The sequence below is a fragment of the Heptranchias perlo genome, chromosome 32, assembly GCF_035084215.1.
Source record: "Heptranchias perlo isolate sHepPer1 chromosome 32, sHepPer1.hap1, whole genome shotgun sequence".
In the NCBI taxonomy this organism is placed as follows: domain Eukaryota; kingdom Metazoa; phylum Chordata; class Chondrichthyes; order Hexanchiformes; family Hexanchidae; genus Heptranchias; species Heptranchias perlo.
This window is the reverse complement of record NC_090356.1, coordinates 24,320,826-24,347,208: the sequence shown is the minus strand read 5'-3', so window position 1 is coordinate 24,347,208 and position 26,383 is coordinate 24,320,826. Positions and strand designations below refer to the sequence as shown.

The 26,383-nt window shown below is 39.9% G+C and overlaps 1 protein-coding gene across 4 annotated transcripts in view; it reads right to left on the bottom strand.

The window, feature by feature from the left end:
* mtor (mechanistic target of rapamycin kinase) overlaps nucleotides 1–26,383 on the bottom strand; it is a 265,629-nt gene that overhangs the window by 167,010 nt on the left and 72,236 nt on the right. For all 4 annotated transcript variants that reach the window (XM_067970643.1, XM_067970645.1, XM_067970644.1 and 1 more), the window contains exons 25-28: nucleotides 21,839–21,985; nucleotides 19,652–19,794; nucleotides 17,644–17,806; nucleotides 14,671–14,816 (exon numbers count right to left, since the gene is read on the bottom strand). In XM_067970643.1, coding sequence (XP_067826744.1) covers nucleotides 14,671–14,816; nucleotides 17,644–17,806; nucleotides 19,652–19,794; nucleotides 21,839–21,985 — 599 coding nt within the window. The remainder of the gene's footprint in view (nucleotides 1–14,670; nucleotides 14,817–17,643; nucleotides 17,807–19,651; nucleotides 19,795–21,838; nucleotides 21,986–26,383) is intronic.

The window sequence follows — 26,383 nt, the reverse complement described above, 5'->3', positions numbered from 1 at the left end:
TTTGTGAATCTATAGCCAGAGTACTTTTTAAAAGTAATGTTCCTTCAAATCACACAACCGTATCATATGTATTATGCAGTAATACATCTGTAAGTTTTAATCCCTCAAGGTCACTTGGTCCATATATATGATTTTAAAAACCTTGACTCTCTTCTCTCCTTTTCTTCTCCTCTCTCCCCTCACCCAATCCCATTACAGCACCCTCTTCAGTTTGCAGACTGGGCAAATGGGTCACACTATGCTTTAGTGCTGCCAATGCCCGTTTGTGCTTAGTTGCCAAAAGCTCAATACCATAAAGCTGAGAATTACTGTCAAGTTTCGTTTCCCCTGCAAGATATGAATTGCTCTACCCATTGCAAGGGATCTTGCCTAGGACCTGGCAATCACTTGTAGCTGGCAGGCTTATGTGTAAACCAGAGACAAAACTTAAACCTGCAACTCTGCTATGTCCAAGCAAGTGGCTAGAGCTGCCCAGGACACTGGCTGATTTCTATTAGTGTATATTTTGTTTGATTTTAAAAAATGTTCTGCACTCATTGCAGACATCATTTCAAGCAAATATATTTATGTATTTCAAAAGCATTCATATTTAGCAAGAAAAAATATCCAGGAGTCAAAATAGAAATCATCTGTAATCCTGATGGAAGTTAATGCCACAATGGAGACTAAGCACTTATCAAAAGAAAACTTCATAAATTTTGCTTCATAATTATATATCATGCTTCCTTGTATTAAACCTATGCTAAAACTTTCAGTCCCATTGTGCGGGTAACCACAAATTAGCTTGAATTTATATGATCTGTTGAATTCCAACAATCCTGGCACACTGCAGTGGGACATTCTAAAGCATAGCTCATTGTATTCTTACTTTATGCTTATATAGTAAACTTTAAAAAAGAAACAAAGGACTATTAAGAAAAACTGCTGGAAAAACATGTGTTTCTTTAAAAAGGGGAAATAACAGAAATTTATTACTGAAAGTAATATCCTATTAAATGAGTTTACCAGTTAACTGTATCAAATTCCCTCCGACATAATAGAGGTTGGAATGATGACAAACTATTTCTACACATTTCAAAAACTCTAATTAGAGGCTAGGCCCTGGAACGTGCTCAACTTTACTGCAGATGTTTAAATTATACTAATGCAGTGTTAAGTGAGACCCGGTACATTTGTCCATGCTGCCAGTGCGTATTGTCAGAAGTATCCACGGATTTTTTCCATTGTCAAGAAGTCTTCAAACATTCCGCAAAAAAATCTCAAAACAATTTCCTTTAAACTAATCTTTTTTTTAAAAAAAAAGAGGTTGGGAAGGGAGAAGGAGTAGCAAGCTGTCTGCAAACAGGCAAGATTCACAGGTAAATTAAATGAAAGCACAGGTTTAGCAGCACCGCCTGCGAGAGTTAAGCAGAATTAGTAAAGTGAAGTTGGCTATTTTTCTCTACTATTTACATATCACCACAAAATCCGAAACAACATCTCAATGGCAGTTCATCCAGCAATATAACAATTTTGACAACTACTAAACCTTATGCCTTGATCAGTTTTCCCCTTCCCAAAAATAAAACCCACTTAAATTAAGATCTTTGGGGGCTGAGGTAGTTGCAGGCAACACATGGTGCATCATTTGAATGCAGATTTTAAAAAAATAAACCTTTTTTGGTACACATTATTCATAGTACAAAAAACAAACAGATTAGCAGACTTTTTTTCTGTCATGTCACAAAATTAAGTTACATTGAGTCTGCAGCACAGAAACAGGCCATTTGGTCCAACTAGTCTATGCCAGCGTTTATGCTCCACACAAGCCTCCTGCCTCCCTACTTCATCTAATCCCATCAGCATACTCTTCTATTCCTTTCTCCTTTGTGTGCTTATCCAGCTTCCCCTTAAATGCATCTATAATATTTGCGTCAACTACTCCTTGTGGTAGCGCGTTCCATATTCTTACCACTCTTTGGGAAAAGAAGTTTCTCCTGAATTCCCTATTGGATTTATTAGTGACTATCTTATATTGATGGCCTCTAGTTTTGGACTCCCCCACAACTGGAAATATCTTCTCTACTTCTATCCTATCAAACCCTTTCACTATCTTAAAGACCTCTATCAGGTCACCCCATAACTTTTCTAGAGAAAAGAGCCCCAGCCGGTTTAGTCTTTCCTTGGTATATCCTCACAGTTCTAGTATCATCCTTGTGATTCTTTTTTGCGCCTTCTATATCCTCTTTATAATATGGAGACCAGAACTGTGCACAGTACTCCAAGTGTGGTCTAATCAAGTTTAACATAACTTCTCTGCTTTTCAATTCTATCCCTCTAGAAATGAACCCCAGCGCTTGATTTGTCTTTTTTATGGCCTAATTAACCTGTGTCGCTACTCTTAGTGATTTGTGTATCTGTACCACGCGATCCCTTTGCTCCTCTACCCATTTAGACTATTATCCAAGCAGTATGTGGCCTCCTTATTCTTCCTACCAAAATGCACCACCTCACACTTATCTATATTGAAATTCATTCGCCAATTACGCGCCCATTCTGCAAGTTTATTAATGTCTTCTTGCATTTTAATGCATTCTTCCTTTGCAATAAGTACCCCCCACCCCCACAACTTCATGTCGTCTGCAAATTTTGAAATTGTACTTCTAATTCCTGAATCCAAATCGTTAATGTAAATTGTGAACAACAGTGGTCCCAGCACCGATCCACGTGGAATACCACTTCCTACACTTTGCCAGTCTGAGTAGCTACCCTTAACCCCTACTCTGTTTTCTGTTTTGTAGCCAGCTTGCTTTCCATTCTGCTATCTGTCCGCTGACTCCACATGCTCTGACCTTAGTCATGAGTCTACCTTATACTATTAATTCACCAAAGAATGGAACAATGAAACAGTAAAGACAATTTTTACAGTCTGACAGTAGTTTACTGCATAGGTAATTTACACAGACAACTGATATATTACTTTGGTCAAGAAAAATGTAATCACTGTGATACTTATAAAATATCCTGAGTTTCTTTTTTTTCTAATGATGCAAAAATTATGAATGGCAGTAAACACAAAAATAGTTTGATTGCAAATGCACAACTCTTCAATTCTTTGGGGAAAATATCTACAGAGAATCTTCATTCTTAAGCGTGGTTTGCTGCATGTTTTGATAAAGCAATTCATGCTTAGCAATTTACTTCCTTGCCTAAGATATTTACTTGCAACTTACTGGAAACTGATAGTTTAGTCTGATGGAAAAGTACTATCAATACTGGTCAATTTGTAAGGATTCATTTTCTTAAATACTCATCATTTTGTGACTATGTACTCTTTCTTATGTACTTCCAAGACATAAAAGTTTTTAGTGAAAACCAGATGCCAATTTGTATACAGCACATCCTGTTTAAATGAATAGGGATTCATCTGGGGCTGTATACAGCTTATTGTGTCATGTATAAAATATGTACAGCGTGCAATGGCAAAATCACTTCCAGTTACTTATGCAATAATATTAAACTTCGTTATATTGTACGTTTACATTTGACTTGGAACAAGGTTCTCTTTATATATACACATCATGCTTCACAGAATAACATTATTGTTCATGCTAACTAAGAACCTAGGGTATATAACGTCATGTTTTAGTATGATTTTTGCAGTCTTTAATAAAACTTGAAACATTTTATGAAGTAATTAATTGGAGAAAGGACACTGGCATTGTGTACACGAGTGTTGGATAGCCCGGAGGTAAAGAATGGTATTCACTAAGGAGACAGGAAGGTCAATTAGAAAAATCAACCCATTTAAAACCAGTACTTTCAAAACGTGGCAATTACAATTTGCTCCATTATCACAAAGATTGTGACCATTGGTAAAATCATCAACTATTTGCTAATTGATGCTCTCTCTACAACAACACAAATGACTTTGCATTATCAACTTAGAAATGAAAGATCTAACCCTCCAGATGGCCAAGTGGGTGAAGGGACCACCTACTTAGCCATGGAGGCCAGAAGGTCCCAGATTTATTTTCAGGTCTCCGCTGAGTTAGCTGATCTCAACTGGTGTAGCATTTGGGGTGCTACAATTGGCCTCACTGCCCAATGGGAGAAAATCAGCCAGGGTTCCCGCTGCTTCACTATCCAATGTCTCCAGCTGTGCATGGATATGGTTCAGGTATGATGTCCTCTATGGTTCAAAAGCCAGCTGGCCCACAATGCCATGGCTTATACCTGGGAAAATGACCGCTTAGGTGAGATACAGGCAGATGACCTGCTTGGAAAAGGACTCAAGACAAGCAAACAGCAGCTTTGGGGAAGAAAATTAAAGAAAAATATATTTTCTTTAAAAATCAAGGTTAAAACTGGTTTTCTGAGTAAATGCCCTATTAAATAAAGCTTAGATTTAGATTTTTAATAAATATCTTACCATTAATAATATCCCTAGCTCACAACATCCATAAGAAGTTTATATAACAGTGGCTGATGGAAATCATGCTGTCAACGATTGTATATCTACCTTCATGCATTTTACAATAAAATGAAATGAGTGGCACCGGCAGCATTTTACGTAAATCAGTAACATTTTCAAGAATGCATGTTCATTGCCATTAATCCAAATGCAATATTTAATCCATTACAAGGGGCACCATCAGGAACAGCTCAATTTCAAGAATACTTGCCGCCAACTGATCAGAGTGAAATGGTGGGCAATAATGCCTTGGCTTGGTGTGTGCCTAGCACTCCCCACTGAAACAATATCATTAAAGTAGGTCATCAAAAATCCTTTAATTAGGGGAAAATAAATCTCCATACCCCTTTTCCTTCCCTTCTCTCTTAAAAGTGGTGATTCATGCTGTGCAGGAGGGCAGTTCCACAGACACCAGCAGCCTTTGCTCAAAAGGCTATTTGAATGTCATGATGTGGAGATGCCGGTGATGGACTGGGGTTGACAATTGTAAACAATTTTACAACACCAAGTTATAGTCCAGCAATTGCTGGACTATAACTTGGTGTTGTAAAATTGTTTACTATTTGAATGTGAGGAGGTATCGCATCCCATCCCAATCCTATCCTCACCCAAAGTCCATACAACTAACTCAACACAGACTCGGTATCAAACCTGGAAGCTTCCTGGTTTAAACGGTGGTGCACTCATCAAATGAGTTATCAGGAACATCCTACTCAAGTTGATTTAAACCTCCAAAATTTAGTGTTAGCTTTATCTTGCTTATCTTACTGCAAGATTTATTACAAGGCTGTACCTTTCGTTATTTTGTAAACTTATTTTTTGTGTCCAATTATCTTGGCCTACATAAACAAATAAATATTATGCTGCGTTGACGATTCCAGTAAATGTTTTCAGACACACAGTTATTGCACTGTAACAGCTGGTGGTACTGAGCCACTGTATCCTCCTCCATGACCATTTGAATATCAGTAAAAGTTACAAAAACAAAAAAAAACGTCTATATAAAATTTTGGTGAACTTAATAGAGTCTGCTGTAATAAGATATTGTTTCCCAACCAAAGACTATTTGTACACACAGCAAAAAAATTGTAAGTAGAAAAATGAAGAGGGATCAACATCATTCAAGGATGGAAGAATGTGGAAGCAGTTTACAATGATGCCATGTACAAGCAAGACAAAGGATATACTGTAGTTGCAATTCAAGCTGATAAACACAGTTGCAAAATTAATGACTTATTTTTGCAACAGCAACCACTTCCTTTTAACATTTATAAAAAAGAGGAACAGGATGTGCTGGCTACCTTGTACTACAGCATTCTGCAACCTAAGGAGAAATTGCAATATGGACAACATGTACTACTTCAATCTGACACCATCACAAAAGAGACTCGTTGCAAAGATTAAGGCGCATGATACTAAAGGTAAAGAGGCGGCATGGCTAGAGGCATGGGTGAAGGAGAGAAAGCATGAGAAAACAAATGTTTCTCGGATTGGCAAGATGTAGTTAGCGGCATGTCTCAACGATTTGTATTGGGGCCTCTCTTGTTCTCTACAGGCATAAATGACAAACATAGGCATGGAAGGACCAATATCAAAATATGTTAAAGACACTAAATTAGAGTTACAGCAAATTGAGGAAGAATGCAAGAGACTGCATGGGGATAGAGACAGATTAGGTAAGTGGGCAGATATGAGGCAAATGTCAGTCAACGTTGATAAATGTGAAGTGGTAAATTTAGAGAAAAAGAACAGAAAATGGAATTATACCTAAATATTAAAGTCCCCAATGGAGGGGAAGAGCAGAGATCTATGGGTGCAGCTACATAGATCTATAAAGCAATATTGGACGTGGAAAAAGTCATTTAAAGGGCAAATGGCCTTTAGAGTGTTCTATATGGGTCCCTGAATATAAAAGCAAGGTTAGGCCACAGATATGCACATCCCATTATAGAAAGGATACTGGAGCCATCGAAAAGATACAACAGATTTACTAGGATGATACCAAGGATAAGAGGATATAGTTTTCAAGTAATGCATTATAACTAAGATTAAATTCACTAGAACAGTGAAGTTTAAAAGGAGAATCTGACAGAAGTGTCTAAATTTGATAGGATAAATAGTGAAAGATTATATCCACTGTTTGGTAAATCAGTAATAAGGAAGCATAAACTTAAGATCAATACCAAAAGCATAAGGGGGAGGTTGGAAGAATTCTTTTCAGAGAAAGGGCTATTATAGAGTATGAAATGCATTGTGTAAGATGCTATTGAAGCCAAGTCAATCATAGCATTTAAGAGAAAATTGGGTGAACACTTTGAACGGTGCAGGGAAATGGGATTAGAGTAACTCCCGTGTTAAGCTAACACTGGCACAGGCTCTTTGGGCTGAATAGCCTCTTTCTGGGCTGAAATTTCAATGAATAAAACATGTCTTAAAAAGTTACAGAAATAACCTATTAGAACTGTATGGCACTATATTGTCACACACATCATGCTGAACCTGAACACTTAACCACGTCCAGACAAGCAATAGAACAATTTCATACTTTCACATATTCTCCTCTTCAGAAGACTTCACGATTTCCCCAGAAGTGCTAAACTCAATAAGTTTGCAGGGGCACTATTCTTTTGTTGGGCTAAAAAGTACTACATTGTAAAGCTGACAAAAATCAAACCCACGCAGCTTTTCAAAAAAAAGACATCAGTTAATCATGCCTCAATCTTTAAAAGAATTTTAAATGAAGATGATGTTGCCAATTGCTTTGTAAAATTTGACCTCCATACTTATACACAGGTATACGGAAAAAAAACTGGTGTAGAATTCACATCTATAGTTTCTTTTCCTGTTCTTCTATTCTTCCATCTTGCAGTGTCAGTGTCAATCTGTTCAGGTTAGGCCAAATGCAAAGTAACAATTGCTATAGTCTACCCCAACAATGTACCATCTGAGAAAAGCACCTCCCACTACACCTGTATGACATGCTCATTCCTCACATTAGCCATCTTTGTCATGTTGCTGAGAAAAACTGCCAGTTTAGTGCCAACCTATGCCAAATGATTGGGATTTGTGCTGCTGACCCATGCACAGTAGGAACTGGGCTGATGCTGCACAAACTTACTGACTGAGAAATGTTACAAAGAGCAGAGAGGGAATATTTTCAGTCCATCATTCAACGGATGGAAAATTGTTCAGTCTGCAAACCGAGTGTGTTATTCTCCACGTCCGAATTCTTGATGTGCGCGTCCATCAAATGAAGCTCTATGACGGGAGTGCCATTCATAAAGTTACCCCTAGCATCACCAAAGGGCACCATATAGATGAGGAAGAGAAAGGGGCCAATGATGGAATCTTGCGGTACTCCGAAGGTGACATGGGGAGGGGGCTGGGAGGATAAACCATAATTGGAGCTAAGCTAGTTCTGTTGGGTCAAATAGGAGTGGAACCAGGCAGAAGGGAACCACAGAGGAAACAGTGAAGGACAATGGACTGATTAACTATGGTGAACACTAAGGAGAGGCTGAGAAGGATAATAAGGAATAATTCACCCTGGTTGGTCACAAAGGACATTAGTGCCTTTGATGAGGACAATCTCTATGCTGTGGGTAGGGTAGAAACTAGATTGAAAGGATTCAAAAAGACCATTTTGGGAGAGATAGGTATGAGGGGAGGAGAGAGAGGTTAGAACAGGATGGTACTTGAGAAAGATGGAAAAGTTGGGCAGGTTTTTTGAAAACGGGAGTTATGATAGTAATCTTGAAGGGGAAAGGAAAGTAACAGTATCTGAGAAAACAGAGCCATTTATGATGTAATTGGGGCAAGAGAGATCACTTCGAATTCAGGAATTGAATGTTTCTAGGAACCCACAGTTACAAACTGGCTGCCATATTTGTCTGCATAACAGGTAATGTGCTTCAAAGCAGTTCATTGCATGCAAAGCAATTTGAAAAGTTTCTGACAATCTTAATAAAGCACTGTATAAATATATGTCTGATACATAATCTTATTTCTCAGTAAAATCCTCTCTACCTATCCGGTCACCACATAATAATCCCGGTCTGGTATTATAACATTACATAACACTTTCAGTCCATCACATGATGCAGGACCATATGGAAAAGAATTCAGATGGCATCTAACAGTAAGAACAGAAGATATAAATTGTAACAGTAAAACCTTTCACAGTAAAGCTCTAAAAAGTCATGTATAATTTTGATTGATCCTGAAAAGATTTTGGCACATTTATATATTTAACAAAGCGCCAAAATCTTCAACTATTCATTTAAAATTCCACTCACTTCAGTCTGGAAGCAAAAAGGAAGTATTTTAAATGACTATTATGCTACTTATACCACATACTATAATGACCCCAGAGGCTACTGTCTGGTATGTGATCTCCTCACATTTCACAGATTTTATTTCAGAAAAGACTCCACTCCAAATAAAACAGACCTCAATCAGCTAAACAAAATTAACTGTTTTACCGTAGAATTCCAGCTAATTATTAAACAGGGCTTTAATTCCATTGCCCTGTTGGCTATTTATTACCATTTTCACATTGTTTCATTCATTGCCAATGTATTACTAGAAGAGTCATTGGACCTGTTGCGAGTATTTGAACGGAAATGCCTTTTCAACGCCTCTTTACTGCAGTAATATTTCTGCCCACTTTCTCTTTGTTTTGCACTTATGGATAAATGGCACTAAATAGGCTGCATTTCAAACTTAATTAAACTAGGTAAGTTTTATAAAATGCTATGCTCCTACAGCAGCTTGAAGTGTTGCAACATAATTGTACCCTTATAAAGCATGCTGATTCCAGCACTTCTGGTCTTTCTCATCCTTTACAATAACGAACATACAGAAAAAATATTTTTTACATTCACCAGAAAAAAAAATCAGAAGTCCTACAGAAAGAAAGACAGTTTAACATATTACAATTTTATGGTTTTCCTTTGATATTCTATTGGGTACAGCGGTGATGGTCACTCCCGGAAGCGGTCTGTGCCTCTTATGTTTAGGGATGTGTAACAATAGGGTCCCCTTGTGATTGGAACTAGATATAATGTCGCATATGTGCCCTCAGCTGTGCCTCTGCAGTTTTTTCAAAGTCAGACTGAGAAAACACTTGGTGAGATGAGGCCAGAAATGAATCATTAAACTGCTTTATTGTATCTGGATGAGATTATAATACAATAATCTGATCAAGGGGTGCAAATAGTTTATATACAGAATAATGAATATCTGGAGATGATTACAAAGCAATAAACAATTCAAACATTCCTACATTACAATAGTGACTACACTTCAAAAAGTACTTCATTGTCTGTAAAGTGCTTTGGGATGTCCTGAGGTCGTGAAAGGTGCTATATAAATGCAAGTCTTTCTTTTACATAGAGAATGGAAAAGTAAGAGGGATATAACAATGTGATCAAGGGATTTTAGTGGATTTTATAGAGAATATTGAGTACCTGGGAATGATTGCAAAGTAGTGTAGCAAAGAATTTCAGGAGACCACAAGGTGCATGAGCAAAATATGGTTTGCAATGAATATCTGAAATCTGAGCCTTATAATAAGGCCCAGCCAATGGGTTTGGCCAGTTAGTAGTTCATCAGGTGTCAGTAAATATCAGCACCTAGAACTTGATGTGGATGACTGCTAATAACAATTGTTTATACAAAATATGTATGCTAGTGTAGCCAAACACCTCTTTTCTATTAGCCCTCCAATGGGGTCAGTATCATGCAGAAGCACTAAAATAGAGAGAGCAGCATTTGGAGGTTAGGGGAATGGGAGCCGAGTGGGGGGTGGTGAGTGGGGCACAGGAAGACAGGAAATGTGCAGCATAGTTTTGAATAAATTGTAGTTTATGGAGAGTGAAGGATGGGAGGCCAGCAAGGTGAGCGTTAGAGCTGATCAGTCATGAGGTGAAGAAGGCATGAGTCATGAGGAGAAGGGTTTTAGCTGAGGAAGGGGTGGAGGCAGGCAATGTTGAATAGGTGGAAGTAAGAAAGAAGTCATGTAGTAGTTGTTAAGTGATGTGAAGCTTGAATTTTAAAAGCCTATAGATTGTAGAGGGACAGAAAGACTGAGGAAGGTGAGGAGTTTTCAGATCCTGGGAAAGAATAAGTTGGATTGGGAGATATCTCAATTTCAATAGTGAGGATACTGGGAAGAGGAAAAGGAAGAGAATGTAGGATGATGTATTTGGGGTTTAAAGGGGAACGGCAATGCCACTTCCAATTTGCAGAGCGAACAAGAGAGAGTCAAATTCTCCCTTTCAAGAAAGCTTAACAAAGCACTTTAGTGTCTATATATCTTCTGACTGGAAACAAAGCAAAAAAGGTAAGCAAGTTTGAGCAGCAACATATTTTGGCCATTAAATTGACTAGAAAATTACTCTAGATAAATGGGACACGTGTAGCTAAAAATAAGTATCTGTACAAATATCTGAGTCTGAAATATTAGATTACAGTTTTTACAAGTCAGACCAATCAAGTTAGTTTGCTATCTTTCTGCCAAGTACAATCAAGCATTTTTTTCAAAGTCCATTCCATCTTCAGAATGACATCTGAGCTATCAGACTGTAACTCTTTGCACTATTAGTCCTACAAAGAGATTCACTTATCTTCCACTATCCAATTCTGACAAAGGATCAACACCTAAACCATTAACCTGTCTTTTCTCTTTACTTGTGCTGACAAACCTGCTGTGTATTTCCAGCAATTGCTGTTTTTATTTCAGGCTTCAACTGTACTTACAAATTCATACAGATTTACAAAGTAATGCACATTTAATGCAAGTCTCCTGATTCAATCCGTTTTAGCTCTGAACACAGCCGGGAGAATAAATCTGTTTTTTTTTTTAAAAAGAAAATTGAACATCTATCGACATTAACATAGGAAACAAAAGCTGTTAAAACACTATAGATGCAGCTTGCTTACATTCCCCCTTTATTAAGTCATTGAGCAAGAAACAGAAAACTTTACTTGCCAAATATCTTGAACAGAGATACCAAGAATCACTCCTGCATCATGTTGATGGTGTATTTATAACGTGGAACTCCTTGGGGGCAATTTTAAACTAACCCACCCATCAGGAAATTGACAGGATCGGGTGCAACACTGGTTTTACACACTGCCTAATTTAGTTGTCCATTGAAGTCAGTAGAGAGTAATATTGGGCAGAGTGTAAAACCAGCGTTCCACCCGATCCCGTGGGTTTCCCGCCCGGTGAGTTAGGTTAAAATTAGCCACCTTGTTTCTATTTCTTATGGTCCAAATGCTGCACTATTGTGGAGTGTGTTCCACATCACTGCAGTGACAGAAAACAACTCACATGCACTATTGTCTTTTAAGTCATAATTTACAACTTTGCTTTCTGATTGTCATATCTTCCTAAATGGCCAGAGAACTTACACACAGGCCACTGTACAGAAAACTCAATGCGGAACTACTCAACCCACCAGCACCCAGAAAAAAATGGCAGTCTCAGCCTTTGGAGTTACCAGCAAAAACTATTTAGTTTAGGCCATTATATAGTCTATTGTTTAATAATGGATGTATTTTTTTCCATTTAATATGAGGTAGCTTCAGGTTTCAAATGAATTGAAGAAAATACCATAAAAACTTGAAAATAACAGTTAACATCTAATTAACTTATTACAACTGTCACTTTTGACGGTACTTGCAGTACATCAGAACCTGCTTTAACATTAATGTTGTTAGTATGTTACTTCTAGCGCTCAGAAAATCCAGCCAAGTAGAACGAGAAAGCTACAAAGTCCTTGTAAAAAAAAATCTACCCCATTTGATCAATCTTGTTACTTTATGTGGCTACGACAGATTATTACATGAAACTCCAAATGAGACTAGACATGTATTTTTCTTTCTGAACTACCAAATGAAGTATATGAGCAACACTTCGAATGACTGCCAGCCAGCTTATACAGCTGAACTCTTTAACCCTGTAAAAAGACATGGATTGCTAACAGCTCTTAAAGAAATAGCCAGCATGACTCAAAGTAAACTTCCATTATTTATGGGTTAAAATTACTTCCATGAAATCAAACAAGTTGCCCAAATGAAAATCTGCAGAATATTACATCGACTGCTCAAGAGGTGAACTAGGTACCTTATTGAAACCATATTTCCACCTTATTTGTTTAGGAATGTAGCAGATGTAACCAGTGTTCCAGAACTGCAAATCTCAAGTCAGGTAAACAGTTACTTATTAGGATCTAAACATTAAATTCCAGTGCACCTCCATTATGATAGCAACAAATCAAAGTTCAATTATCATCCAAATACAATATTTACTGGCAGATGGTTAGGCCTTTACCAGAATTCAAATACACATTCAATAATGCAAGCCAGTTCGGGCTGTTGGGAACATAATTTAAATAGAGGGTGTTCGCCTCACGCTTTGTTACAAATAGGCACAAATTCCAACAATGTGGGGCACCGCAGTCTTCTTGCAAACACAAGAAGTGTCATCACGCCATACCGTTTCAGGCTGTGAGAATAGGCAGGTACTGTGTACACAAATCAGTACAACACAGACATCACTTCCAGAACAAATGGAGAAAACTAGAATTGGGTGGAATCTTTTTAAGTGACACTGGTCAATAACAAGTTTTATTTTTTCCTTCCCCAAATTCTGCATAATGAGTAGTGTCACAATTAAATTTTAAAAAATTATTTTCAATTTCTATAAGTTTCTCTTTTTATCATTATTACTGCATGTTTACAAATTTATTCCAGTCTTGTTTCTTTATATCCCACACCCCATTACCTAAATTTCACCCCCCCCTCCTCTCCTGCAGGTGCAAACGCATGCTGGGATATGGTTCCCCAAGTTCCAACTGCCCTCCAATATCTCACCCACGTGGCTATTCTTTGCATGTGAACCTAGACTGCAAGTTTCAGCAGAATATACAACTGCAAAAGGCATCACAGTAGAGTGAGATCCTGTCCTCTCTCAAATGCACTTTCCAGATGATGTCAGTGAACAGCAATTAACAGGCACATTGACTGGCTTTTTCCCCCTTAATGCACGCTAATTATAGGCAAATTAAGGGTGAATTTTATACCTGCACAAAATGAGCTGTGAATGGAATATAAAGTGGAAAAAACTAGAGGCAACAGAATGGTGAATAGCTAACAGAAATATACACCTTGATTATCATGCAACTGCCTCATGATCTTGTACGTACCAAGATTTATTCAGATGTCTAAACTTGAGAAAATTCTTCCAAAAAATGCAAACCCTAAACAAATGTATGCAACACATTTCAAACAAAGGAACGCTTATATTTTGAAAGCATATTAAGAGTTGGGAATTTTTCCAAATATGAGCACGTAATCCTCAAGGGAGCATGATGGGATAGAAATCTGGCTAATATAAATGTAACGTAAAGACAATATGTGGTTTTCTGTCAACTTTTTATATACACAGGCTGCTTTGTTCAATATCTGTAATAGTAGTGAATCCATTTTACTAATGTTCATTTTTCAATTTCATTTGTAGAGGTTTTGTTTATAAATTTGAAAAACGGAGCACTGCTCGGTCAATGCTATCAGCAACCGGCCTCCTCTTAGGCTGGAGTTATACTGCACTCAATGCAAACTCAAATCAGTACAAGATGGTCTCCTGGAAGGGGAAGGAGACTGGCACAGTACAGCTTTAATACACTCGATAAGTCTCCCAAATTACACTGCCACTTTTGCATCAATTAGCACCTCAATCTGCTTGCATCGTTGCGAAAATGGCAAAATAGCTGCACCCTTAGTTTTCTTTTAAATTGCAATCTCAATAATTGTGAAGTGCAATCCTTAAATTGCATCAAATCATCTAGCTCTTCAACCTGTGCATCTTCATTATTGGATTTTTGTGGAGGCCGGGGGGTGGGGGTGTGTGAAATTGGACATGGGTGAGACGCAGAACGGGCAGTGTCGCATTGGTGACCTGTTATATGCCCCATCCGACATTCAGGTTCATTGACCTCAATAGAACCGAATGGCCCGCGTGTCGTATAACGGGTGGCAAAAGCGATTCTGCCTGTTTTGTGTCCCCGTCCATGTCCACGTCCACGTCCAATTTCACCCCCCACCCCTCCCAAGTTTCACCATCACTAGTTTATTTTTCAGCCCTACCACTGCAATTACATCTGGAGTGCAAGTATTTTCTACACTTCTCTAAACAAAGTGATTTTACTTACCTGATTAATGATTCTAGAATTGCAGGACAGGGACCTTTCTGGAACTCCAGCTCCTTATAATGCAAGGCTTTGGCATATGCACGACACTTGGCTGCTCTCTCTCCAAGGAGGACAATGCCATTATCATCTCTCAGTGGTAGAGGACCCTGATGGAAATGAAGGAGTTAGCTATTCATTTCTTTCTTTTCCAAACAAAAATTCATTAAACATTTTGCCAAAACATCAAGTTGACGGACGCGAGTCACTTGAACGAGAATTTCTATTTTTTTTTTTACAATCAGTGACCTCATCGAGCACCCAGCAGAGATGATTACCTGCAGTGGGTATGTGCAGCAACATTATAAACAAACACATTTACGATTCCACCTGAAATACTGACCAGAAGGAATCTTTCTTACAGTGTCGCAAGACATTGAAACTGGAGGAAATTACCCCCACAGCACATCAGGTGCAGAGTGAAGTTCCTTCCACAATCACAAATCGGATCTTATTGCAAATTTGCTACTTTTCGTAAATTTAAAATACAAATTTGCCTATAATGCAATAGTTAAGAACCCCCCTGCTCCTCTTCGAATAGTGTCATGGGATCTTTTACATGAGTCACGAGTTGCAATTCTTAAACAATGGGAAGCTGGACAGCAATCGAGATGAATAAGCAACACAATGCAAAGTGGCTCAAAAACAGCTCTATTTCTAAAATGTGCCGCTTTGTATTGTAGGAATATTCTCAGCATGTACAAATTTGGAGTTTACTGGCCAGACCAGATTTCTCCCACTCTCCCTGCTGCCAGAGTAGTTTTATTCATTGCTTCATGTCCTCCAACCTTTTAAAGCACAAGCTCTCAGCAGCATTGGGGCTACTCTGCAGCTGTTAGTCAACTGCCCTCGCCTACTCCCATCAGGTCACAGGACTGTAAGAGTGACCACATTCTGCCCAACCAGCAGTTTCTCTTGCCCACCGCCCGACCCCGCCTTCCCACAAGACTAAAAACAAAGACAGGCAAGAAAAAGGGTACAGAAATTAGACAGACAGCGAGTGAGGAGAGAGGAGATAGATAACAGGGGTTGGGGGTAAGGCACAGAAAGGGAGGGGGTGGGGGGGGGGGGGGGGGAGGGGAGGAGGAGAGACAGAAAAGAGGAACCAGACAGACAGACAGCCAGAAGAGAGAAGGAGAGATAGAGACAGAAGGGAGGAAGAGAGGAAAAGAGAGACAAGACAGACAAAAGGGAGTGAGCAGAAAGACAGTCAAATATTCAGCAAGAGAGGGAAGAAGCAGAAAGGAGATAGAGAGGGTGAGACACAGATAAAGGGAGGAGAGATAAGGGAGAGAGAGGAAAGGAACTGAAAACAAAAGTAAGGTGAAACAAAAGAGGGCGAGCGAGACAATTTTTTTCAGGCTTATCAGTATCCCGAGTTAGAGGGAGTGAGAGTTTATTTTCATCAAGCCAGTCGTTAAGAAAAATATATAATTTTGGGAACTACTGAAACCAATGGTTTCATATCTGCTGTCTATGTTGATGTGTGGTGAGCAAATGTGGGCTTAGAAAAATATGAAATTATATAATTTTGCACCAGCAATATTAGATATACCCAATGCACCTGCAATGTACCTTGCCCCTAACCTTCTATCTGTAGCAGTATGATATTTTCATTTCTTACACCTTGTAGCCCAAGAGAGACTACCAATAATGTGTCAAATATTGGACAGTTTTGTGCTGCAGCGACATAATCCACTAGGACCGGACTTGAAATTGTCCAAACTCAATTGATTTAATACCTTCAAAGAAAGCAGAAAAGGTAAATGTTCATCACATTTGTTAGGGATGAAGGGAAACCAGGCTCCAAAGGTAAAAGGACAGTGCTCAAATTCAATGAACCATTCACTACCTTTTTAAAAATGTTCTTAAACCTTTGTGTACGGATGAAAAATATTCTACAGTAAAAAGTTGGATCCTAAAATTCACTGCATCAGTTACACCTTCATACTTGTTTTACATCTCCTAAATATAGAGGCAAAATCCATACGCAGGTGGAACAGATAAAGCAGACTTTATGGTGCTCACAGAACATTAAAAATAGAAAGACACAAGCTTGCTCATGCACCACTGTTTTCAAGCTGCTGATGGTAACTATTTACCTTTGCAACAGCTGGGGAAGACAAATACAGGCCGGCAATAGTGAAACCACTTCACTAGCTGTACACAAGTGGCACAGCTTCAGCCATTCAGCTCCACCCAATCCCAACAGCCATGGTTTTGCCACCTCTGGCGGCACGCCGTGTGCGGTTTAAATTGAAGGCTGAAGCAGCACTGCTGACAGAGGTGCCGCTAAAAATGTCCAAATCTGGTAGTGCTCACTGCGGCAACAGTGCCACTCGATTTGCATTATTAGTTTGCCATCGACAGCAGCAATTTTCCAATAAAAATGTGATATTAGTCAGAGAATGGTGTGCAGCACAGGGTAAGGAAGAAAGCAAAATGACAGTATGTTGACATCAAACATTACTGACAGCATCTAGTACGCCTTAAAACTGATTCATTAGATAAAAGATTCTTTTTGATTTCAATACAACTGCAGTCTGTAATGAGCTTGGGACGACAAGCTGAACCACGCTATGGATTGAACCTGGGGCTTTCTGGTATCCACATTTGCTTTAATAGAAAAGTCAGTGAATAAAAACTGGCTGAGTTACCACAGGTCCAGCAGCACCCAGGAATCTATACAGGCACTTAAATTATTGCCTCCAATACAGGAGAGATAAGGATGGAAAAAGACTTAAAAACTTGTTAATGATTTAACATGGTGGTGCAAAATGGTCCATGAACATTAGCAAGCAACACCAGTATATGTACTAAATATGTTTTGTAAAAGTATCTGATGTCTAGGAGGCATTTTGTCTGAAAATGTACAGCTACTCTGGTAAACGATCGGCATTTTCAGAACTTGACACTTAAGTTTAGCTTCTCTTTTACCTTGTCACTGTGCTCCATGAACTCTGCCAGGTTCAGCAGTGTCTGAGTGACCTCAGCAATGTCCTGAGAAGTTAGTGCCTGTTCAATACTTCTGATCAACTCATCTTGTTGTGCTTCATGCAGTTCTGACCAACAGGACAGGAAAGCTGCATTAAACAGGTCTCTGCATTAAAAAAAGTCAAACATTTTAGAATATACAAAGGAAAAAATCTTGCCTGTTTTGGATTTGCAAAAGGCTTTAGTTTCACAATGCTTTTTCATGCAGAATAGAAAACAAGTAAAAATCATCAAAAATATCAACTGTTGTTTTAATCAGACACATTTATTTATGGCCAACTTTTTCTCCTGAAGGTGCTAACTCTTGCTTGGGCGCGATGTGCCCTTCCATACCTCTCTAAGTGGTTATTTTTCAAGTATGAGCCTAGAGGGCGTTTATTCAACCACGAAGTGGGGCATCACAGCCAAGCCTGATCCTGTCTTCACCCGACATCAGCCCACCAATAGGGATCTCTGGATAGCAATTAAAATCTGGATACCTTGCCTGATTTTTCCCCTCCCTGCCCCAGAAATGCTGAGGCCAAGTGTAGCATCCCCTGCTCTAATCCTGTTGAGATCAGCTACTCAACACACACTATGGATTGAACCTGGGGCTTTCTGGTATCCACATTTGCTTTAATAGAAAGTCAGTGAATAAAAACTGGCTGAGTTACCACAGGTCCAGCAGCACCCAGGAATCCACACTGGCACTTAAATAATTAAATAATTGCTTCCATGCAGGAGGAATAAGGATGGAAAAAGACTTAAAAACTTGGAGGGGAAAAAAAATGTAAGATTATTGAATTTATATTGTAAGCAAATTAACTTATCAACAGGGCTAAACAGAATGTTCCAGAGCAGATTTCTTTGCCAAATGAGCACCAATTAAATTCACGTGTGGGGCCCAACTTTTTGGGCCAGTTGTTTGCATGCATGCACGGACAAAGAAAGAAATACTTGGATTTATATAGCTCTATATCCTATAAAAACCCAATCAAAGTGCTTAAAACCATTAAATTACAATGTAACGTGTAGCGACTGTTATGTAGACAAAGATATATTGTATAAACGCATATATTCATGCCTATGATTCCTCAAAATTTCATCCAAAAAACACCTCACTTTTATAAGATGAGGGTCAACATTACAAAGCTTCTATCCATCTAAAAATGCTTCCCTTATATTGGCAGTTGCTCACAAATACATTTTCTCTGTTCATTCTCATTTCAACCAGTGCATTCCTTTCAGCTGTTGCTCTTCAGGGCTGGAATATTTCAATGGCAAACTCTCCTTCCCAACTTTCGTCTTGGCTGCCAACGTTGTTGGCCTTCTAGTGGCCAACAGCTTGCACTTTATATGGCGACCGTGCGCAGAAAAATATCTGAGTGCTTTGCGAGGGGGAGAGGACACAGCTGAGCAGAGGATAGAAAGGTTAAGGGAAACAAAACTGATACCATAGTTAAAGAGATAGCTTTTTTTTTTAAAAAAGGAGGCTTTTGATGGGAGCGAGGGCCGGTTATGTACCGACAATGGTAAAGGCCGGGGACTAGGTTGCCTGCCCCACCTTCTTGGCTAGGGATGGTGTCTCACGCAGAGACCAAAGAAGGGAAAGGAAGAAATGAAAACATTTAAAACAAGAGAACTTCTAAAATTATTTTTCCAAAATTCCTGTAATTACCTCAGCCAGATCAACTGGTTTGTAATCCATAATTAAAATCTCAGGCTCATCTTTTTCTCTCTATTAACAAACGTGCAAATGCACTTTATGTTGCAAAGTGGGGTGGGGCTAAAACATAATGGAGTGCGCTACAGTTCCTTGTAGTCTGTCAGCGTCGTCTCTAGTGATGTAACACACACGTGAACATTCATTATGATCACACTGACGCTCCAATACCATCGTGGGGCGTTCAAATATTTGCTCATTATTTATGATCTATAAATTAGCAATAAATTATTAAATTGGAATTTTTACCTAGCCAAAGGGTTGTAGGCCTGAGCTAGGGACCAACATGAGCGGAGTGCAGGTGATGGGGATTCTTTAAGCAGTTCCACACTTAATCGTCTCAGCCATTCCATCCAGTCATCTTTAGAAACTCTCCTGGCAGCTCCCCAGGCCTGAAACATAAATCCAAAATGATACAATTGCTTCTTTGTGTCACTTTTTGGAACTGTTCATTACACAAGGTCTAATAACTGTATCAGAGGAAACTAAAGTATGAATGAAGCAACTCATTACCATGGTCCTAGTAAAATATCTGCTGATTTTTATTAATGAAACAGCCATGTTAAACACTTTCAGGCATCAAAAATCATTTAAAATAAAAGCGTTAATGCCTGCTTTATACTAGTGGATAAAGGAAGTATGAATGTGCTAAGCATTCATCTATTAATATCGCCAACAGTAATTTTGAGGCTATGATGCCTGAACACGATGATTTTCATTCCAAATGAATGACGGAACTCATGCGCAAACCTCGAAATTGATGTAACATCACAATAATATAAATTAGACCATCCAAATAACTACTTCTAATGATATTGTTCATGAACTACTGTTAATGCAATTTTTTTTTAAACACTTATTTCATATATACTTGAATTCTATATGTTCTAAGGTCACGCAATAAATAAATTGGCTCCAAAGATCCAGGTGCCACTTATAATTTAACCATGGTCCTAATAGCAACATGGCTGAATTACATCAAAAACGCATCAGGTGCGATCAATGATGTACATTCACAAGCTGTCAGCCCAATTATACTGCGAGATCTGCATCAGTACAGCCTCTTTGCATTGGTGAGAAGAGTGTAATACAACTTAGAACTAAAGTTGCCACAGTAATAGCACTCTGCATTTCAGCAAACAGTACAGTCACTAATAAATCCAATAGGGAATTCAGGAGAACCTTCTTTATCCAGGGTGGTTAGAATGTGGAACTCGCTACCACAAGGAATAGTTGAGCGAATAGCATAGATGCATTTGAGGGGAAGCGAGATAAATACATAAGGGAGAAAGGAATAGAAGGTTATGCTGATAGGATGAGATGAAGAGGGGTCGGAGGAGGCTTGTGTGGAGCATTAGCACCAGCATAGACCAGTTGGGCCAAATAGCCTGTTTCTGTGCTGTATGTTCTATGCATGTAATCTATGTATGTAAACAGTATGACACCTCCTCAAGGAGGAAGTTGCACACCACTTCAGTTTTACAACACTTGTTTATAACTGAAAATTAAGTAAATTGTACATTTTAAAAAAAAGTTTCAAATCATCTTCAATTTTAACGAAGAGCTGACCACCCAAGTATTCTGCATACCTGACTAGAGGGCGATGCAGAGTGATCAGTATAATTGAACACTGCTGGCTCTGCATCACTCTAAGCAAATACCTGTAGTATAAGATCACCATAATTAATGTCTGCTTCAACTTCACAGTGTGGTAAATTACTATAATTACACATTAGACACAGCACATGTGGGCATGGAGACTACTGAGAGACTCAGGAAAAAAAAACTTTTGATTAACAAGTTGCTAATGACTTGATTTTACTATGTATTCAAACTTTAAATTTTGGCACAGGAGCTTTTAAATGGTACTATAGGCATGCAGCAGCCATCAAGATGCAGACCACGTTCCTAGCATGGAATTTAAGGCTGTTAATAGGTTCTATAAGAATGTTACTACGATCTGCGTCGTGCATCAAAACAAGTAGTAAATGTAAAACTGAAATACAAGCCGCTTGATGAAATTTCTAAAGATTAACTAACTTACTCTGCAATTAAAATTAAAAACAGAATATTTCATTGCAAGTCACACACCATCATTCTAATTATTCCTTCAAGCATAACATTTTTTGTCAGCATCCATTCGGGCAATAGCTTCACAACAGGAATATTTCAGACTCACATCTTCCAGTTAGTTTGTAAACTATCCACTTTGCTCAAAGTAACCAAATGGAATTGATGCCACTATGTCAAAGCTTTAAGTTAAAAAAACTTCTGCATATACTGTACACAGTAGACATGTCCATGATAAATACCCCCATAACTCATTCAGGAATAAAAGACAGTTTTCACTGCCTATTACTAAGTTCATATATCTACACACATACTTGAATAAGCACTTATTTTGTACATCAATCTAGTTTTTGACCATGGACAAACCTTCTGCAGGTTGGTAGTGCTGACGTGTAATTTCTTCATAGGGCCAGTCTCCACTGGTCCACTAGACAGCGTGTCCCCCTGATTGCCTCGTGAGCTCCTGTGTTGAAAAATGATAGGATCCTCCTCTTCTTCAGCCAGAGTGTAACCCTATTGTGTACAAATAACTTTGAATAATTTTATTTACAGTATGTATTATAGAAATTAAAGAAGAGAAAATACAAAAAAACATTCTAACAGGAAACAGAATTCAAGCTTTTACTTGGCCAGCAAAATTGGGATGCTGCATCATACCTAGCTATGGGATATTGTCTCAGCCGTCGCTGCTTTATAAGTAGGTTCTTGGTCTGTCCTAACTTTTACTCACAGGCAAATTGAATCTGGCATAAAGATACTTTCATCAGGAATATTGGATTTGCTAAACTTACAAACACTATTTTTTACCAAAACATAAAATATTTTAATTTTATATAAAGTTAAATTCTATGTTCAATAGATAAGTCACAGCGCCTGATGCTGCCAAATAAATATTTCTTCAAAACGAGAATCACTATGAGGGTGGGGGGAGGGGAAGAGAGAAATGAACCTTAAATATAAACTACTTTCCCTCCTGTTTAATATGCAATAATTTCCCCTACGTGCTAGCAGAAAAGTGACTTTGGAGTGCTTCACTCCAGTCTCACTAAGGCTAATATTGTTGGCTGACAGGTGCCAAACAGAACTCAGCTGACAAGTGAACAAATCACCAACGAGTAGCTCCATAGAATCAATGAGGACACATTTCAGACCTGATCAAGTGTACATCAATATGGATCCACTTATTCGCAGTGTGAATAAATGACAACTGCATGTAAATGATAGCTATCTGGGTGAATGCACCAATTGCATTTCGAGTTAAAGGTGTTTAGAAAGGTTCAGTGACGTGCAATCAAACTGTGAATATACAAAAGGCAGATTCGAAATATTTCATGCAGTAAATGCATTACTGTACCACATCAGATTGTGCAGAACCCTAATTTAAGACAGTAAAGGGCTACAACAGATAAGCAGTTCAGGAAATTTAACCATTGAATATGCATGTCCTTTAAGACCTGCTGCCTTTGTCTTTCAAGGTGGTGGAAGTCACAGGTTTGGGGGTGCAGCCAAGGAAGCCATGCGAGATTTTTTTTTATTCGTTCATGGGATATGGGCGTTGCTGGCAAGGCCAGCATTTATTGCCCATCCCTAATTGCCCTTGAGAAAGTGGTGGCGAGCCGCCTACTTGAACCGCTGCAGTCCGTGTGGTGAAGGTTCTCCCACAGTGCTGTTAGGAAGGGAGTTCCAGGATTTTGACCCAGCGACAATGAAGGAACGGCGATATATTTCCAAGTCGGGATGGTGTGTGACTTGGAGGGGAACATGCAAGTGGTGTTGTTCCCATCTGCCTGCTGCCCTTGTCCTTCTAAATGGTAGAGGTCGTGGGTTTGGGAGGTGCTATCGAAGAAGCCTTGGCGAGTTGCTGCAGTGCATCCTGTGGATGGTACACACTGCAGCCACAGTGCGCCGGTGGTGAAGGGAGTGAATGTTTAGGGTGGTGGATGGGGTGCCAATCAAGCTGGCTGATTTGTCCTGGATGGTGTCGAGCTTCTTGAGTGTTGTTGGAGTTGCACTCATCCAGGCAAGTGGACAGTATTCCATCACACGCCTGACTTGTGCCTTGTAGATGGTGAAAAGGCTTTGGGGAGTCAGGTGGTGAGTCACTCGCCGTAGAATACCCAGCCTCTGACTTGCTCTTGTAGCCACAGTATTTATATGGCTGGTCCAGTTAAGTTTCTGGTCAGTGGTGACCCGCAGGATGTTGATGGTGGGGGGATTCGGTGATGGTAATGCCATTGAATGTCAAGCGGAGGTGGTTAGACTCTCTCTTGTTGGAGATGGTCATTGCCTGGCATTTGTCTGGCGTGAATGTTACTTGCCACTTATGAGCCCAAGCCTGGATGTTGTCCAGGTCTTGCTGCATGCAGGCTCGGACTGCTTCATTATCTGAGGGGTTGCGAATGGAACTGAACACTGTGCAATCATCAGCGAACATCCCCATTTCTGACCTTATGATGGAGGGAAGGTCATTAATGAAGCAGCTGAAGATGGTTGGGCCTAGGACATTGCCCTGAGGAACTTCTGTAACAATGTCCTGGGGCTGAGATGATTGGCCTCCAATAACCACTACCATCTTCCTTTATGCTTGATATGACTCCAGCCACTGGAGAGTTTTCCCCTGATTCCCATTGACTTAAATTTTACTGGGATTCCTTGGTGCCACACTCGGTCAAATGCTGTCTTGATGTCATGGGCAGTCACTCTCACCTCACCTCTGGAATTCAGCTCTTTTGTCCATGTTTGGACCAAGGCTGTCATGAGGTCTGGAGCAGAGTGGTCCTGGCGGAACCCAAACTGAGCATTGGCGAGCAGGTTATTGGTGAGTAAGTGTCGCTTGATAGCACTGTCGACGACACCTTCCATCACTTTGCCGATGATTGAGAGTAGACTGATGGGGCGGTAATTGGCTGGATTGGATTTGTCCTGCTTTTTGTGGACAGGACATACCTGGGCAATTTTCCACATTGTAAGGTAGATGCCAGTGTTGTAGCTATACCGGATCAGCTGGGCTAGAGGTGCAGCTAGTTCTGGAGCACAAGTCTTCAGCACTTCAGCCGGGATGTTGTCGGGCCCCATAGCCTTTGCTGTATCCAGTGCACTCAGCCGTTTCTTGATATCACGTGGAGTGAATCGAATTGGCTGAAGATTGGCTTCTGTGATGGTGGGGGTATCAGGAGGAGGCAGAGATGGATCATCCACTCAGCACTTCTGGCTGAAGATGGTTGCAAACGCTTCAGCCTTGTCTTTTGCACTCACGTGCTGGACTCCGCCAGCATTGAAGATGGGGATGTTTACATAGCCTCCTCCTCACGTTAGTTGTTTAATTGTCCACCACCGTTCACAACTGGATGTGGCAGGACTGCAGCTTTAATATGATCCATTGGTTGTGGAATGGCTCAGCTCTGTCTATAGCATGTTGCTTCCGCTGTTTAGCATGCATGTAGTCCTGAGTTGTAGATTCACCAGGTTGGCACCTCATTTTTAGGTATGCCTGGTGCTGCTCCTGGCATGCTCTTCTACACTCCTCAGTGAACCAGGGTTGATTCCCTGGATTGTTGGTAATGGTAGAGTGAGGAATATGCCAGGCCATGAGGTTACAGATTGTGCTCGAATATAATTCTGCTGCTGCTGATGGCCCACAGCGCCTCATGGATGCCCAGTTTTGAGCTGCTAGATCTGTTCTGAATCTATCCCATTTAGCACGGTGATAGTGCCACACACCTTGAATGGTGTCCTCAGTGCGAAGACGGGACTTTGTCTCCACGAGGACTGTGCAGTGGTGACTCCTACCAATGCTGTCATGGACAGATGCATTTGCGACAGGTAGACTGGTGAGGATGAGGTCAAGTAAGTTTTTCCCTTGTGTTGGTTCACTCACCACCTGCCGCAGGTCCAGTCTGGCAGCTATGTCCTTCAGGACTCAGCCAGCTCGGCCAGTAGTGGCGCTACCGAGCCACTGAATTGCTACAGTGTATCCTGTACATACTTGATTGTACACACTACAGCCACGTTAAGCCAACAGTGGAGAGGGAGGATGTCTAGGCTAGTGGATGAGGTGCCAATCTAGCAGACCGATTTGTCCTGGATGAGATCAAGCTTAGTGTTACTGCAACTGCACCCATCCAGGCAAGTGGAGAGTATTCAATCACAATCCTGACTTGTGCTTGTAGGTGGTAGAGGGGCTTTGGAGAGTCAGGAGGCCAGCCATTTGCTGCAGAATACCCAGCCTCTGACCTGCTCTTGTAGCCACTGCATTTATGTGGTTGGTCCAGTTAGTTTCTGGTCAATGATGACCCCCAGAATGTTGATGGTGGGGGAGTCAGCGATGGTAATGCCAATGAATGTCACGGGAAGGTGATTCGGGTCTCTCGTTGCACTGAATTCAGCTCCATTTGCAATTCCTCAGGCAATCAGCAACAGCCCCACTTTTGACCTTATGATGGAGGGGAGATCATTGATGAAGCAGCTGAAGAGAGTTAAGCTTAGAACACTGTCCTGAGGACCTCCTGCAGCGATATCCTGGGGCGGAGATGCTTTGGCCTCCAACAACCACAACCATCTTCCTTTGTGACAGGTACGGCTCCAGCCACCGGAGTCAGTCCTTTCAACCTTCATACACTGTTGGGATTTTAAATCACATTATGCTATTGAAACAAGGCCTCAGAACTTCCATGCTATCCTTGCAACAGTGGTACTCAGCTCTCCCTTTTCAGGCAGTAACGATGGATAATTTTGATACGATTGATTGCACACTGATATACCAATCTAGATGCAATTGGAACTTTATTTCAACCAGTATAGATCTTCAACCAGTATGAAGCATTCAACCAGTCTCCAAACTACAGTCTTTGAAGTTTTTATCAAAATAAACTCCCTGTGACAAACCTGTTGGCACATTTCTCCCCATTAGCC